Source organism: Plectropomus leopardus, chromosome 18 (assembly GCF_008729295.1).
Source record: "Plectropomus leopardus isolate mb chromosome 18, YSFRI_Pleo_2.0, whole genome shotgun sequence".
NCBI classification, from domain to species: Eukaryota; Metazoa; Chordata; class Actinopteri; order Perciformes; family Serranidae; genus Plectropomus; species Plectropomus leopardus.
Genome location: NC_056480.1, coordinates 5,207,065 through 5,225,074, shown reverse-complemented (window position 1 = coordinate 5,225,074; position 18,010 = coordinate 5,207,065). Strand labels below are relative to the sequence as shown.

Sequence of the window (18,010 nt, the reverse complement as noted above, 5' to 3'; positions counted from 1 at the left end):
GTGAGTTAATAGGAGGAAACATTTGCATTAGCTAATCACAAGTCCTTGTTAGTAATATATCCAAGAGCTTCAGATAAGCACAAGTAGTCCTTGCAGTTTTGATTTAATTCACACTTTAAATATAACACAATGTTAAATATTAATATGAACAAATAATAGTAATTAATTTACAGTAGTTACTTTCATAATCCACATACTGCGGGTTAACACAAGGTGAAGGCATCTTTATCAATATGTTGTAAACAAGTGACAAACTGGCAAGAACCAGATTATATATTAAATTCATATATAATATTAATAATATAATAATACAGTGCATCTGGGATATTCTTCCTATGCAAGTAAACCTTTAATTCTGGTCAGTTTGTGCAGCAATGTAGGCAAAGCTTTTTCCACCCACTTTAGCAGCGTTTTAAAGTAATAATCCTGAAGATCTTCATTGTCTGTAAAGTCACCATCTAGTGCCGAATGAGGTAACACAACGGTGACCGAGGCCCTCTCTGATGAAAGCCCTTTCACTTACAGTATTATTTTATTATTTATTTTTAAAAATAAATTAATTCTATTGGTCTCCCTCTGTGTCAGTCAATGGTTTTTACCATTTCTCAAGCAATGAATTGTATTAAAAAAATTCTAATTTCTGAAAAATAGCAATTTTGGAGGCAGGAGGCATGTGTCCGACAGCAGCAATATACAGTATGTATATATATATATATATATATATATATATATATATATATATACACTGTATATACAACACACACACACACATACACACACATGTATATGTATATATATTAACTGTTGTTTTGTCACGAATACTGTCACACAGATGGCAAATATTAGGTGGTTTTGCAATACGAATAAAGTCATCACACCAATTATTACTCCCTCAAAGCTCACGAATGCATACCAGATCCACTTCTTCCATTCTTAGCTTTCACAATAAAAGCCCTAGAGGTATACTGTGTAACTGTTTACCAGAGGGAGCACAAATTTACTCAGGGCATTTCGCTAAAAGGAAAGCCAATAAAGAACTCACAGTGGCTTCGGTTACACAACAGCTTACTTTAGATAGACTGTCAGATGCTGCTATTGGTCATCAGGAAACTGGTGACTGTTGCAACTTAGCGTCATTGCTGGTGAATCTATTCACATCAAAAGCTTTTATTGAAATGTTGCAACTATTGAAAATCTGCATTGCTGCTGGTAAACGTTTTGATGCAAAATATTCGCAGGCACGTATTTCACATTTTTGTGCCACTTTTTCATGAAACCCCCGGTGTGTCAAGGCCTTTAGTCTGCCAACAAACCCACTGCAATCACCGGTTATTACTACAGGTGCCGCCAAGCGAGATCTTCCAGATTGTAACTTTAAATTCAAGGCACAACAGTTCCCATTATTGACATGTGTGAGTTAAGAAACTGCTGCAAGAGCTGGTAAGGTGAAGTTTTTTTCTGTTGTGCATTTCATCTAGATCTTGAATATGTGAATTTTGTTAGAAAAATACTTCATTATTTTCTCTTTTGACATCATTTAGGATCATATTAAAGCTGGTTATAGAAAGTTTTTAGTAACTCTCTTGATCATCGCTGCCTACAGAAAATGCGCCGTAGAGATTTCAAGTGCAGCGTCCCTAATCTTCCTATAGTTTTACAGTTTTTGTTGCGGCCTCATGATGCTCCCTGACTTCCTGTCCTTAAATCTATTGCATCTCTCCCATCAGATCAGATCTCTCTTTCATTCAAGAGCAACAAAGTCCCACAAATGACTCGATAAATCAGCCAGATGGACTGCTACTCTGACTAGTCTCTTCGCTTCTTCGTTTTGGCCGTTTGCGGAGACCGGGCGTCGTGTTTTCTTGCTGAAAAATCTTCCTCATTTGCTCCACACAGATTTCTGCAGCGACCTCCGTCTCCTTGGCGAGCTGCGACAAGCTGAGGAAGCCGTGAGGTAGGTCCTCCACCACCGTCAGGCTCACAGGCTGGCCCATGTCTCGCAGCTTCTTGGCGAACATCACCGAGTCATCCAGCAAGGCGTCCAGAGCCGACGCCTGTGAGGAAACATGGAAGAGCCAGGAAACGATTTAAAAGGACAGTTCACCCCAAAACTCAAAATACATAAACCGTTCCTTCCTCTCTTACCACAATGTGAACAGGCGGCAGGCCTCTTAGCAGGTTGTTCGGAGCCAGCAGGGGGGACACAAAAGGGTTCCTGATAATGGGGCAGGAAGTTGGGCGAATAAAAGCCAGGCACTCGGAGCGCAGCGGCTCAAAGCCATCTGGGTAATCCACCTGACTTGCACATTCTGTTGTGGAGGTGTGCGTGGATGTCCTGTGGGTTTCGTTGCTCTGAGACCTCCTCTGTGTTACTGACAGCGAGCGTGCTCCACCTGAGGTCCGCATGGGGTCCAGAAAGGACTGGATCCAGTTGGAGGCTCCCTGGGTGAGGTCACTGAGCAGCACGGCGGTGTCTCGGCCCAGAGCGCTCAGACTGCCGCTTCCCACTGCGGGCTGCACCGTCTGACTTTCTGCACCTGGAGGGAGGTGATGGGACAGAAGCCAGATTTACAGTTTACAGCAGTTAAATGCCAGGCTGAACAGAACAAAAGTAGATACAAAAACAGAGTCTGCACACTAGATGATGCTCCCATGAACATTTATTACATCCATTTGTGACGTTTTGGGCCCAAGCCCTTCTTCAGAGACACACCACAATACGAAATCAGCTTTTTAAAAAGTATTTATTTATTTTGTTTTGTTTCATGTATACTATTTGATACATCATTTGCATAGTATGTCACGTTTCTTTGTAGGCAACTTTGGATTTTAGACTCATGACCTGTCAGGTGACCAGTCCATATGGTTTTAATATGTAATTTTTAAAAAAATTATATAATTGTATTTCTAATGATTGATATTGTACATTTTTAAATAGTTTGTTTTATGTTTTAATATGCACTCAGGTCTCTCTTGAAGATGAGATTTCCATCTCAATGAGACTTACCGGATTAAATAAAGGTTTATATGATTGAATTCACAGTCACTGCATCTGGACATATTAATTATTGCCTATTACAGAACATGATCTTTCCTGCAATTTCCCGGCTGTTTTTGAGGGTTGGTGGAATGGGGGAGGATTGTGATTAGATTTCATGCTTTTTTCTGTTTGTAAAGTTTTAAACCTGTTGTATACAGTGTATAAACTTGTTAAAATCAATTAAAAAAACTTAATATGATAAACATTTTGCCATTTCTCAGACTACTAGTTTGTGTTTCTTAAAGAGATGTTTACTTGAATAAAATCTAGAAAATAACCTGTTCATGTATTTGGTGTCGGAGGATTAAGAGAGCTCAGTAACAGTGTTTACAGTGGCAGTGAAATATATCAGCCTGACCAGTCAAACCAGTAAGCCAACCAGGTGATGCCACAGTGGTGAGATAATGCAACTTTATGCTGAGTGCAGGTGATGATCACTGGTATGACAGTGAACATGACAGCAGGTTGTTAAATATTTTCATGTTCTTCTCCTCCCACGTCATCCCGTTTATACATAAATCAATCTGAGATTCTGTTTTAGTGGCGCCAGATTGTGCTCTTGTGTTAAATGACGCGTGAAACAGCACACACCCACAGCAACGCTGTGCACACATACCAACACACACAATCTGAACGTCCACATACCTGCATAGGCGTTGAGGCACTTTGCGAGAACGCCTAGAGGCAACAGCGGGTCGATGAGCGTGAGCAGACGGGAGGGCGAGGCGTCAGTGGTGAGCAAGGTGGCGGGGTAGGCAGCCATGATGCCATCAGGGACTCGAATGCCGCTGGTGATGGCCTTCATGGACACAGTGATGCAGAGGTTTCCTCCTGCGCTGTCGCCTGCCAGACAGACCCGCTCCGCTGTGGAGCCTGAGACACACAGACAGACACACACAAACTCTGAATAAAGTTGATCATTTTTTTGTTTATTGATTTTATAGCATGCTGTTTAGTAGATGTTTTCATAAATATTTCCTTACACTGCAATTGTGCACTGAAATTTTGTTTTTTCACTGCTTTTCTATGTTTCCGTGTTTTGGTGTGTGTATTTTTTCAGTGTACAATAAATGCCGTTGAATTAGGAACAGTTGGTTGGAAAAAACAAGTAATGTGAAGATGCCACTTGGGGCATTTTGACATTTTATAAACAAAACAATAACTGAAAACACAGTCAACAGATAAATATAAAATAAAAATAATCATTAGTTGCCACCCTAATACCATTAAAACTTTAATCCTATAATTATCAGTTCTATAATGAACAGCTATGTTGTGCATGTTTGTTATGTTATTTTTTATTAAAGTATTTTTTTTCATATTTTGATTGTAATGTTTCTATGCTGAATTTATGTATTTGACAGCAGCATTACATTGCCTTATTTTTAATATGTCTTAACATGTTTATTATGTGTTTAATGTATGCACCAAAGACGAAAACAAATTTCTTCTTAGTTTAACCTGCTTGGTTATAAATCTTACTTAGGTTTTCTTTTTATTTAAATGTTTATTGGAATCAAAATTAGTGCTCATTATACAGCACAGCATGTTGTGAAATCAATCATACAGGCAAGAGCGACACCAATAGCATGTTTTTTTAAATAGAAGAAACAATTAAACTAAAAAAAAGAAATAAAAAACAAACAATAAAAATAAAAAAAGAAGTAATTAAAAACTAAAGAAATGTCTAAAATCTATAACAATATTAATTTGAAAGAAGGTCTGGCTGCATAAATGTCTTATTCTGATTGTTAACCATATTTCTTCACTTATATCCACCTTGTCTGCATGTGAGTGGGCACATATGAGCCTGTCCATGTTCCAATAACCTACAGATAACAATTCACATGCCATACATCAGTCCATAATGTGCCCCTCCTGCTGCGGGACAATCAGTAACACCACATATGAAACTGGCACACTGTGTACATTTCCTATCTGCATCTGCAAAGGGAACACTTGTTAATGTGTACAAATTCTCTCTTGCATTCGGAAAACACTGGCACAGACATTTGCATTTTCAGCCCACACCTTCTGCAATTTTTATGTTCTAATTTACATATTAAAGAAATGTTCTCTCTCATATTCAGGTAGTTGCATTTTTCAGTAGTGTTATATGTAATAACTGTAAGTAACTGCTCATATTTTCAAGTGAATAAGTTCACATTGTCACCAACATAACAACACAACTGTTTCTGTTCTATTTTTTTCTCTTGATTGTAGATTATTTTACTTCCATATTTCCACTTATAAATATTCTATCTATCTTTTTATTCTTTCATGTATCTTTAAAACTTTCTTTCTTAGGTTTCCTATCTTTTTTAAAAAGTTAAAAAATAAGATGAACAGTAACTTAAGTAACGTAAGTACAGTAATAAATATACTATAAATTAAATAAATATATATATAAATTAATCGACAAATATTTACAAATTCACATAATGATCTGTTTTTAAAAAAGACATGAATTCTCCCTTTTGGGTTATCATGTGTTATCTGAGTGTGACGTCGTGCACATACCCAGCAGGTGACAGTTGTTCAGAGCCCAGCAGTAGGCGTAGAAACATTCCTCCAGAGCTCTGGGAAAGGGCGCTTCAGGCGACAGAGAGTAGTCGACTGACAGGATAGGTACGTTCAGCTCCTTCGACCAATTCCGCAGATAATTCTGATTCATGAGGAGGTGGATAGAGAGCAGAATTCATTTGTGGGATGAACCGTAAAAGGGCTTATTCTTATCATATTTAGTAAACAATTCAATGAACACTTTGAGCTTTAAGATCTGGTGCTAAACATAACTAGTATTATAAAGGGATGTAAGTGGTCGTGTTAACTATACAATAACGTTCAGAAACATCTACTATGGACGCAGTTACAGTTAACACCAGTAGTCTGTGCTGCACCTCGTGGGATTTGGAGGTCTGAGCCACAAAGCCACCTCCATGGAAGTGGATGAGCAGCCACGGGGAGCGAGGCTGCTTCTGCACCCAGGGGAGATGGGACGCTGTGATTGGTGGAGGATCTGTTCGAGATAAAGCCAGCAGCTCCTCACTCTCCTATAAAGGTAGACATCAAGGATAAGTTGTTATGTAATTAATATCAAAGCAGCAAAACAAGCAATGCTCTTTATATAAATTAGAGAATGACATAAAAAAGGGACTTCTAAATCTAAATTAACAAATTTTCCAAGTCATAACATACAATCAGTTCATCTCAAATAATAAAAGAATAGCAATATTTTCAGATATTTGTTTTTTGTATGAAAATTTAGTACTTTTTCCTTTTTCCCCAAACATTTTTGTACCCTTTACTTGTATCTGATTGTTTTTACATTTTCTGACATTTCCTTCCTAATTAGGTCAAATGCAGCATCTTGTTTCAAGAGCAAATGTATTTAATGACGTTATGGGTACTTAGCATGTGGTTTAGTAAAAGCATTAAATGCTAATACAATGATTTGGGTCTGCTTGTACATTAATTATTAGACTTTTATGTGTCATATCTCTTATGCAACTGATTGTTTCAGGCACATTTCAGCCATTGAGCCGATCTGTGGATATTTTTACTTTCTATAACAAGGGTTAAAGGGGAATCCCTTTATCAAAATCAGATTAGACATTCGCAGATTTCACCACATGGCAATTTAAAGGAAATTAAAGTGCAAACTCCTGACACGAATCATGACCACATCACCGGATCAAAGGTCAAATGTTTTTTATGTCTATGTGATCATTGTATTCTCTATCTGAAACTATGTGTGGTTCACATCTCTGTATTAGACCTGCGGAGCATCACCTGCCCTTCCCGAAGTTCACATGAGATCAGACGCATGTGGACGGGCCCTGGGCCCCAGTGGGCGATCGGAGGTGACACGGAGGCTGTCAGACTGGGGTCCGAGGCCAGTGGGAGGCGTAGAGTGACTGGAGGCACAGTCAGGGTGAAGTTCACCTGCACTGGGCAGGAGGCTATTCTGCTGAAGCCCTGGACAGAGAGAAAGAGACATGCAGGTGATTGAGCAGTTAAAACATTAAAGAGGATTTCAGTTCATTTAAGAGTGAGTGAAAAAATAAGTGGCCCTGCCTACTGTTATAAGGCCGGACTCTGTGAGGTTCCAGAAGGACTTCCAGAACTGCATGTCCAGATTCTGGGTGATGCGTTCAAACTCTGCGCCCCGCAGCTCTGGATCGATGACGTATTTTCCTGATGTGAGGAGGGAAAGTGCTGCCAAACCTGGAGGAGGAGGGAAGATTTTAAGCATGAAAACATCTGAAAAGGCCACAAAAATAGCATGACATCATGGAGGAAACGAGACAAAAAAAAACCTAACCCAAACCAGACTGCTGTTTTCCGTACGTCTCTCCATATGAAACCATGCTTATGACGACGGTCTGGAGGAACGGACGTAGAGTTGGAGAGAACTGCAAAAAGAAAAAAACGCACATTTAATAGTAAGATCTTTGGGTTCAAATAATTAAAAAGAGGAATACATTCTTTCAATAATGAAGCCAAAAACCTTTCCATATTTTACATAATATTTTACCCCATTATCATGACTTTATTTAAGTAGCTGAAAATGGCTGAGCCTATAATCATGCACTTCCCATTACAAAGAAACTGTTAGCACTTGCTTTTTTAATTGCAAATTCCTGCGAACTACTGTAGCTGCATGTGCAAATCGACCAGATGGGTGCACACAGGTACTTCACAAAATGTCAAGGCTGCGCACTTTTTGGGGGGAGAAAAAACTGCCTATCCAATCAACGCTCATACTGCTTTTCACTCGATTTTAAATACTAGAATTCTACATGTTCTGGGAATTTTATGGACATAAAATCAACGTCAGCCAGAACAATGCATATTTATAACTTTTCTAAAACTTTCTATTAAAGCATTTCCAGGCCTGGGAAAAAGTATTTCAAATTACATAACTTTTCCAGATAATTCATGACCAGGGGAACCTTGAGGAACTGATGTGAAGTGAGTCAGTTTTTCCTCACTGACCTGAAAGCCCAGACAGCGGCCATAGAAGCAGGCTTTGTGCATGGAGCTGTACTCCTGCACAAACCTGCCACTCAGGTCCCCGTCCTGCAGGGAGTACAGCTGGCCGTAGTCGTTTTCGTTGATGAGCTGCTGGGCAAGGTGGAGTAGGGCGCGCAGTTGACACAGAGCGCTGCAGTATGCCTCCATCTCTGAAGCATTGTGGTCCGCCCTGAAGAAGGCACTGTTGTAATTAGAGGCAATGTAGCGGCCTTTGTGGATGATGTGCAAAAGGCAAGAGAGCAAGACCTGAAAAAAAGAAAGAAAACCAATTTAAGTTTTGCTGAGAAGGTAGGGTGTCTACATTAAAAGGATAAATCCCTCGTAAATACCAAAACAAACAATGAATACGAAGTATAATCTCTGCAGTCAAAGCTTGATATAGTGTAGCTTTCTCTCTGCCATAGAGCTCCATTGTTGTCCAAAAATTATTAAAAACAAAGAGCCACATTGAGGGCCACAGACCATAAGAGACAAGCTAACACATTGTTGGTTTTGGTCTTTAAATGAGATTTTTGTCCTTAAGAAAATACCACATGACACCAGTGAAAGCTGGTATTTACACGTGATACAACCGATGAAGTTGGGTGTGCATCACACACATTAGGAGAAACTTAGAAAAAATGAAACCCTTTGATCTTAAGATGTCATTTGTTTATTTATAACATCCAACATATCTGTAACCAATTTTACCAAGACTGCAACTAACGATTATAGTCATTATTGATTAATCTGCCATATTCACATATTTACAAATCAGAAAGCCAGGCTTTTTTACTTGAAAGAATTATTAAAATATTTCTGATGATGAGCTCTAAATTTTACGTCGTCTCTTCAAAACTGTCCAACTATAAATTGCCTTATAATACAATGATTTAATGCGTGTTTTTCATATGAAATGTATATGTAAATACACTTCATTTTGTATAATTCATTATGTAATATTTAGTATATAAAAACACAATCACAGCTCTAATATCAGCAGTAAGTGAAACAGTAGATCCAGTCAGTGGGATCAGTCATACCTTGACGAGGGTGCGGTAGCCGTTCCCAGGCGTTTGTGCGTCAAAGTCATAATGGTGGTAGACGATGGTAAAGCTTGCGACCACAGGCTCCAGGGCTCGACTGTGCTCCTGAATCTGTTGCATGCATGTGACCAGGCGCTTGGCAACAGCGCCGTACGGCAAATCGGGAGGTCCACACAAAATGGAAATGTTGTCTTCACATACTGTCTCCAAGGCTGCAAACACAACCTTGTAATCCATATCTGAAGCTGGGAGAGAGAGAAAGAGACACACGAGGATGGTCCTTAAACCTCCTTTATATCTGCCTCTGTAGTGAACACACAGCAGACATGTGATGTGATCTGTGTATCTTGAAGTACATCCCCCAAACAGTAAACACGTAGATCTTAATGACCTCATCTTCTGCAGCAAAAATAATTGCTTTTGGTGACTACTGTCTTGTTATCTGCTTGGTCAAGGGTTGAAGTTCCTCTACAGCCTGAGGATAGCGCTTTGAAACTGGGCCAGTAATGATGAGCTGAATGTGACGGCATCAAGTACTGGGGATGTACAGTTTTTTTTCTCTTTTGTGGTTTAAAACATTTTTTGAGAGGGTTCCATGTGCACAAGTTGTCAGCAAATACTCACAAACATAGAAATTATTGATAAATATGCAATGCAGCATGAATATAATTACTACACTTACATAACAGACATGGCTCTTCTCCAGGATTTTTTAAATAATAAAAAAATAAGAGAGGATAAAAAAGGGAAACAAACTCTTATATGTCGATAAAAACACGAAGACAAGATTAAACTATTGAATGCGTTACTCAAACACACATATCTGTTGAAAGATTGACTGACAATATTGAAAACTTGTACATCAAGGGTCTGCTCGCCTTCTCGATAACTGATGAAGATTAAAAATAAGTAAACTAAATGTGCACTTTTTGATCTGCATGTACTGTACATACCACTATGCAAATCAATAAGTTATATAAGACTAAAGCTGTCATGTTTATGTTCACGTAGACACTAGACATGTTGTGCAGGGTGGCTTTAAATGCTATAAAAAGTAGGAAATTCTCTACAGTAAACAGCAGCTGTCAGTGTTGGTAGCCTGAAGCCAAAACTAAAATCAGGACAGTGTTCATAAACACTGGAAGCTTTATCACAGTTCTGCTACTTGCTTGACTGTAAAATTTTATATTTCTGCACTGTAGTCAGCATCTCAATGGGCAGTATTTTAGGCTTATGATGGCAACAATATGCCAGAATAGATGTTCAGAAAAATTCATCACATTTAATACAATTCAGTTCATTTCCCCCTCACCTGATAAAACTTTGTCCTTTATCATTTAAAAAAATATGTGAAAAATATCCTACCACAACAATGGCAAACATGGTCTGTTCTCTTGTTCTTTTACTTTATGTAATTATTTGTCCTCATTTGCCTGTCCCTTCTTATACACACACACACACACAATTACACAACTTTATAACTGTTTCTGATCAGTGCTAAGAGATTGTATGTGATGATTGATAGATTATTAAGTTCAATGAGCTTTCAGTTTCTGTTTTGCGTAACTCAGTGCTTGAATCCTTTTGTTCTCCTGCTGAATCTCACCATTTAACAAAAATACAAAGGCAGGTTGTCCTCCAGCCATAGATATATATACATATACAGTACTGTGCAAAAGTCTTAGGCCACTTTGAACTTTATTTTAGCAAAGTTAAATGACCATACATATTTATTTCTCAGTAGTCTTTTTACTAAAATACAACCAATATACAGTATTAAAAATGCAAATATTTCAGAATAAAACAACCTCATCAGGCTTAAAGTGCAAATACTGTGACCCCCGTTTCCACTTATCATGTCTCAAACTCTCTTAGACAATATGAGATTTACAATACTAATCTTCTGGTGTATGTCCAAAGCTCAATATTGATTGTTTGAACTACCCTTTGTTATGGTTGTATGATTCCATGTTTCACACTAAATATTGACTTCAGTCAGATATAACCATTTTGTTTTGACTTTTTTGCTGTTTTAAAACATTGTACATGTTCTCTGTATTCTTCGTATCTTCATAAAGAGACTAAGCAATAAATGTCTCTTTTCTAAAACAAAAATTTTTGCACAATACTGTATGTAATAGATGTCTATGTCATATAGGCTTTACATATAGTTATATATGTTTATGATAAACCACAGACAGCTGACAACTGACGTAAACCAGCAGCTCGGCTCTGTCACTGCCCAACACTGATATCAGTTTCAAGCACACATATCCGCTTCTCATGCTGTAGAAACGCCTCTTGGAGAGGATTTGGAGCATTTTCGGGCTTCTTGTCTGCATTTCTCCACACAAACTTCCCTGCTCTCACCGGCGTAGCCGCCGACACCGAGCAGCGGTTAGCTACCGGTGACAACTTCACCCGTAACACCTCCTCAAGTTGGACGACTTTAAACTGTCTATCACCTTGTTGCTCCCCGTTTTAAGAGCTATCTAAAAACGTTAAAAGACGACGACAGTGGTCAGTATTCGTCGCTAACATCCAGTGCCGCGATATAACGCTATAAATGTGCCAAACACGACAGAAATACAAGCATTTGTGTGTGTTGGACGACTTCACTCACCGACCCGCATCCTCTTCCTTGATGTTTCTGTCAGACCGCCCGCAGAATGCTGGGTAACGTCATGTGAGCAGAGCGCGAGGCTCCGCCGCGCGTGCCCGGGCCGTTAGCATAATGAATCAACAGGTAAGCTAACGTGCTCACTTTAATTAGAAAGTAATTAAGTACATTTACTCAACTCAAGTGCATTTTTTAGGTACTTGTACTCTCTTTGAGTGTTTTCTTGTCATTATACTTCAACTCCACCACATTTCAAAAGGAGATATTGAACTTTTTTGCGTCATTACTGCTCAAATATTGTGCTGAGGTATTGTACAGGTAAGCTAGCAGAAGAGTCAGTTATGGAAAATAACTAAGTAACCTTATATTTAACGTTACTCAACTAATTTGAGGTCTTGTTCCTTACCTTTCATATTTTTTTACCTAAACTCCAAAAGGGTCAGTGGAAAAATGCACATTTTCTCAATTCAAGTGCAGTTTTGAGGTATGTGTACTTCATTTGCAGTCAGATCATTTTTATGTACTAGGTAGGGACTTGTGTTTTATTATTTACTTATTTTACAGCATATCTTTTAAGACAACATTTTAAAGAAATCATGCAGGTTTGGAGGGCTGATTAAAAAAAACTCATTAACCATTGAAGAAGAGAGGAAGTAGAAGACAATATCGACAAATGAAACAATTCTGAAAATATTCAAAACACTATTTTCATGACAAAAACTGTACAATAAAATAGTTCAGCAGAAAGCACAATTTTACAAATAGGGTGTGGATCAGAAAGGGTCTACAAATCAATCAATTTGGATATTATTTGTGGAGTCTGACAGGGGGTCAGTACTGGGTCATAATTGTTCTGTAAATAAATGACATATGTAAGATATCAAAATTTTGAGATTTGTTTTATTGGCTGACAAAATCAATACTTTTCTGACCCAAAAAGGTGGTAAATGTTAGACTTGAGCTTTGCTTTATGATTAGTTAGTCATTACAGAAAAATACCAAGGAACACTGCTTTACAAAAGTTAAAAAAGCCTTCATGAAATGGATTTAGTTTATGGGTTTTTACGCATTTCATCTCACAGTCCTTATAAAAGCATGTTAAAAGGAGTGGCAGCTCAAAGATACAACAAGGCTGATGTTAGATTCTAGTTAATCAGAGTAGCACTGGATAATTGTCACATGTGCAATCAATGAAGTGAGTGTGAACACAATCAAGTCAACCCCCAACCCCAAATCAGGTCAACCCCACCAAATAACTGATATTACTGTTTGAGGAAAATTTTGCAGCAGCTTTTGGAGCTGGTCACAACAGAAATGAGTGAATAAAAATGTGGTTGGGGCTTGGTTGTAGGATGTAATGTAAGTTTACAAGTTATGTCGTCTGTGGAAAAAGGCTTGTATACTTGTGCCCGTTCAGCTTACAGACTTCTTCAGAAATGCTACCATGAGTTTTCATATCCTGTGTTTCTATTGTACACCTTCTCCTCCACACTATTGTACAAACATACAACAAACAGGAATGAGTTATGCATGTAGTGAATACTGCAGTATAAGATGAAGTATGGGAGTCTCTAGTGGTCATCAGATCATACAGCACCCTCGGCAAACAGGAATTTGGCTTTATAGGGTGCCTGGACTGCTCCTATAACTAATAAAACAGAACTATTGGACTTCTTGAATTTAACTGAGGAACATGGATTTCTTTGTTAGGGTTAATTTAGTAAAATTATGGCAAAAAGCAAAACAAGTATGTGGTTATCTTAAACTGTAAGACTCACCTGGAGCTCCATTTTTATATTAAATGATTAACTGAGAAATCTAAACAATCAAAAGATAATCATAAATTCAGTTTATTTTTAATTAAAAAAACATGAATTGCTGCCCTAAAATTTAGATTTATCCCCCAGCAATGCCAAATGTCCTGTGAAGAAACTCTTTGGCTTTGAGGATAACTGTCTCTTCTTGTTATATGATTCCAAAATGTTTTGAGATCAGGAAGCAACCACATTTAATAGAATACATCTAAATAAGTGAAAATATTTTGAAGTTATACATCTCTCACTCATGGAGGTATTACAGAACTGGATATGGCACCGGCGCTCAGCCTTGCTTCCAATTTTGCCCGGTTTCCACTGGTGGTATTGCAGTATCCACTGCGATCTGAAAAGCATTTTCCCCTTCGGCCACCATTGTAAAAGAGAAGTCTCTAAAACTGTTGACAGGGAACCTCAAACTGCAAACAAGGTCAATTATTACTCTTTTATTATGAATGATTTTTTTTTGTTTGGTATCTAATTCTATCCATCTTGCCTGTAAGAATGTGTAAGATAAAGCTCAAAAGATCAATTAAATTTTATCAGTTTGACAAGCAGTCTAATTTAATGGGAAATAGTTTCATAATCTCCACTGTTTGCTGTCTTTTCTCACTGAACAGCAACACATGTGCAGGCCAAGGTTTTCCTCACAGCCATCAACAGCACTAGGATCACAGAAGACGTCATGAATGAACTGACGCTTAGCTGAAATTCCTAAGGTGAGTTACTTATCTTATTATAAAGATAAAAAATGTCTCTTTGAATCTCTTTGTGGAGGTGACTGAGGTTTTCTGCAGTCTAACAGGAGTTAAATGATTTATTGGGCGTGGTGGTCTTTGTGGTCATTTTCTGTGCATGACGTAAGAGGCGATCTCTGGGGCTGAAAAATGAATCTATTGCATAAGTGTCAAAAACTGCTGCTCCTTCAATGGCCACTTGAGGCTGGCTCGAGGAGTGAGTCATCTCCATATACTCACATGCTAAAATGCCCAACTTCACTGCAGAAATTAATAAGTTGTGACATTAAAGTGTTGATACAACACTATGTAGACAGTACACTAGTTTTCTTGACTTCATGTTGTAGATAATAACCTGTTTTTCAGTTTTAATACACTATAGCAATTATTCAGTAATATCAGATTGGCGCACATATCAAAGGTCACCTCAGTGATCTTATGTTGGATCAACATTTCTGTGTTACTCACACGAACTGTAAACTTAGATACGTCCTTCATCTGACTGATGCCCATGCAGGTTTACTGCTCTTATTTAACATCCTCTCCTCTGCAACGTGACACCATAAACAGGCTGTGAGGCAAGTGAACATGCAGTGACTATTCCTAAACAGCTACACTTAATAGTGGGAAAAAATACAGTTTGCTGTTTGTGTTTGCTTGCCAAGTTTCAGACAAAATTTGTCATCTTCCCAGAAATATCAAGAACAATTGCCCAGATATTAAGAATAATCCCTGTCATTTTGATTTGTTGTAGAAAGACCCAAAATTGTCCTCATCTCATTTTGTTTTGCCATGACTAAAACTACTTTGCAGTGTCAAAAATGTGGCAGAAAATTTAAAAAGACAAGGACCCACATTTCAACCTCATCTGGTTAATTTTGTCATGACAGGAACTACTTACAGTCTTAAATGTTGCAGAAAATAAAAAAAAAACATTAATATTAGTTACATGGACAGGGTGTTGAGCAAAATTTTGTATAAGAAAAGGAAAAAAAGCAGAGTCATTGGGCATTTATTGATAGACACAAGCATGTCAAATCAATCAATGAGTATTGTTCTGACAATTACTAATCCAAATATTAACACTGAAAACTTGTAAATGATTACAAGATTGTGGACCATTTAGTTTCCTTTGTGACTCTCGCTGACGCATTTTCGTCCTCTCTGTGACTCAGTATTCTTTCCCTTGCTATTTCATAAAATGCAAATCAGTTTCAACTCACCATGATAAGTCTTCGTGGTCTGTAGCACTGTGTGTTTTCTACCATGTGAAACAGTTGTCCATGTGAACATATGATCACTGAGCTGCTGGTATGACTTTTCATCACATTATTAATCCACAATCAGACCTGTCCCGAATACCCGTTTTGGACATTTTAACTGTGATGGAATCATCGATAAATCAAAACTGTGCTACGCTTAAACAAGTTCATGTTGATTTATTGTATTTGCGACTCAAAGTAATTCTGATGATAATCACATAGAGGTCATTCTTATATTTATACCACAGCTTGGCAGCATGGCAGCCTGGTGTGAGTCTGATCTTGTTTCTTCAAAACAGTTTTCCTGTTGATGTCTGACCCTTTAAGGTCAAGTCACAACAACAGGCACTTCTTTGTTGACCATATGCCCTCACAGTGACCCTGATTACCACTGACCTTAGATACAGGTGTCAGGTCAATCTTAAGCCAAGGTGGCAATCAATGTAGCCGGTTTTACTCATAAACTGTCAACAGAGCTGCCGTGCAAACAGCTCGCCAGACGTCCATAGCTGGCGTCTCTAAGAAGAGGACACCAGCATAAAATTCACTGTGCAGAGTTAAGGTGTAAATTTTATGTGTTTAAAATGAATTTTATTTTCTGCTTAAAAGAAAACTTGGCCAAAAAATGACCATTTTTATATCAATTACTCACTTGTGCTGCTTTGAATTGTGAAAAAAAACTTTAGTGAATACAGAGTCCAAACAGGGTGAATAATTTACATAAAATGATGTAAACAGGACCATGTTTTAAAAACACGCAAAACTATATCAAAAAATCAGTAGAGGGAATCGCAACAGGTTTCACAACAGGATAATAGCACATTACTCGAAGTCAAGATACAATAAAATATACGCGCTTATATATATATAATATATATATATTATATATACATATACACTGTATATATATTGCAGTTTACTACCTGTATTAACTGCAACTTATGTCCCAGAAATAAAAAGTTAATGTTATGCTATGCTCTATTGATTTTTTTCCCCAAACCCTACAAAAACTCAGTTTACAAACTCACACACAACTTGTGCAGTATAAGCCAAGTCTCATTTATCCAGTCGTTTGCTCAGTGCTTCCCAAACAAATGCATTTCCACTTAAACATTATGATTAAAGGCATGTCAGTACAGCCCCTTCACAGCCAAGTGAGTTTTGACTCTACTCCAGCGGAGATCATAGGAGAACTCCGAGCACGCTACTCGTAGGCGGAAATGTTCATTATTATAACGTTTAAGCGACAATGCATTAAGTAATGCGTGTACGACTGGATAAATCAGACTTAGATTATACTGTACAATTCATATGAGAGTTTGCAGATAGATGTTTTGATGTAGTTTTGCTGCTGTTAGTCGCAGACACATTTTACTTCTATTTATGAAAAATGTCTGCCTTTTTTGGATTTTTCTTTTACCGTGGAAGTGTGCGAGAAAAAGTTCTCTCAATGAATTCAAGTTTATATGTGTTGAGAAACTGATATGCAAATAGTCAGATTGTGGGTGAAGTGAGGGGTAATGTTACATTAGTTCATAGATTTGGTTGTTTTTTTTTTTGGTTTTTATGTTTTCTCGTTACTGATAAATTTATAACAATTGTTTACAGATTTCAAGGAAGTAGAATAAGAAGAAAGATAAAGAAAATCCTGAAATTTCCCTGATTTTTTTCCAAATATTTTCCAGAATTTCTTAATGCATGATAAGGTAATTTTGAACAATGTTGCTATTTTCTTGTTTTCTGCCACACTTTCTGAAGAGAGCCACACAAAGGATTCAGTTTCAGTCTTAGTCATTGAAAGGCTCATTTACAAAAGATCTAATTTCCTCATTAAATATCCTTAACTGTCTTTGCCAATAAATACAAGAATCAGGAAACAGGTTATATTTATTTAAAAACGTTCCTTTGTGTACATGTTCTTTGGAATTTCTGTGAATACTGGATTTCTGGAAAGGCCCTGATTGCACATTTCCTTAACTTCCAGATTTATGCTCTAATGTGTCCAGAATGAGGATGATAAAGCATCTTTTGGCGCGTTGCAGTGAGATTAGGAGCTGATATGGTTGTTTAAATTTTAACTGAAGAAATTCTTCCCAGCAGGGAGACAAACCTTGATTAAGGACTCGTGGAAAAGAAACGGCATGTCCAAACTAAGGTTCATTTACAAGTCTCTGTCACATAAACACACGTGTATAGTGGCAATGAAGGCTCAACACGGTCACTGTTATGCAGTGTGCCAAGAGAAGGGGATTTCATGGCTGCAGGTGCTACTTCCCAATAAGGGAGACAAACAGGTCAAACTGCCTTTCTGTCCTCATATCATTTGATACTTACTTTATACATTATTGTAAAACTCTGAGAAACACAGTGATAGTCACGAGCGGCTGAGGATACGGTGAAGGCTCTGTTTTACTGAAAATATCCACCTGGAGGCGATCTCAGTTTGTTTTATTGTTTTTGTAATCTTTATTTAGC

General features: G+C 37.8%; 1 protein-coding gene across 1 annotated transcript; it reads right to left on the bottom strand.

The window, feature by feature from the left end:
• Positions 1-89: 89 nt before the first annotated feature.
• On the bottom strand, positions 90-11,766 carry lipea (lipase, hormone-sensitive a). Its single transcript, XM_042507190.1, has 11 exons — positions 11,726-11,766; positions 9,100-9,347; positions 8,039-8,323; positions 7,365-7,455; positions 7,122-7,267; positions 6,833-7,018; positions 5,941-6,093; positions 5,561-5,705; positions 3,686-3,913; positions 2,146-2,537; positions 90-2,054 (listed from the first exon to the last, which is right to left on the bottom strand). The coding sequence occupies exons 1-11, from the start codon at positions 11,733-11,735 to the stop codon at positions 1,782-1,784; spliced, it is 2,157 nt and encodes a 718-aa protein (XP_042363124.1). The 5' UTR covers positions 11,736-11,766; the 3' UTR covers positions 90-1,781.
• Between the last annotated feature and the right edge of the window lie 6,244 nt (positions 11,767-18,010).

Bases quoted from the DNA above. Each gene is read 5' to 3' on its own strand.
- lipea (XM_042507190.1), bottom strand. The intron at 5,706-5,940 runs GTGCAGCACAGA...CTCATGAATCAG, and splicing joins AGACCTCCAAATCCCACGAG to AATTATCTGCGGAATTGGTC. The intron at 3,914-5,560 runs GTATGTGCACGA...TGTGTGTCTCAG, and splicing joins GAACAACTGTCACCTGCTGG to GCTCCACAGCGGAGCGGGTC.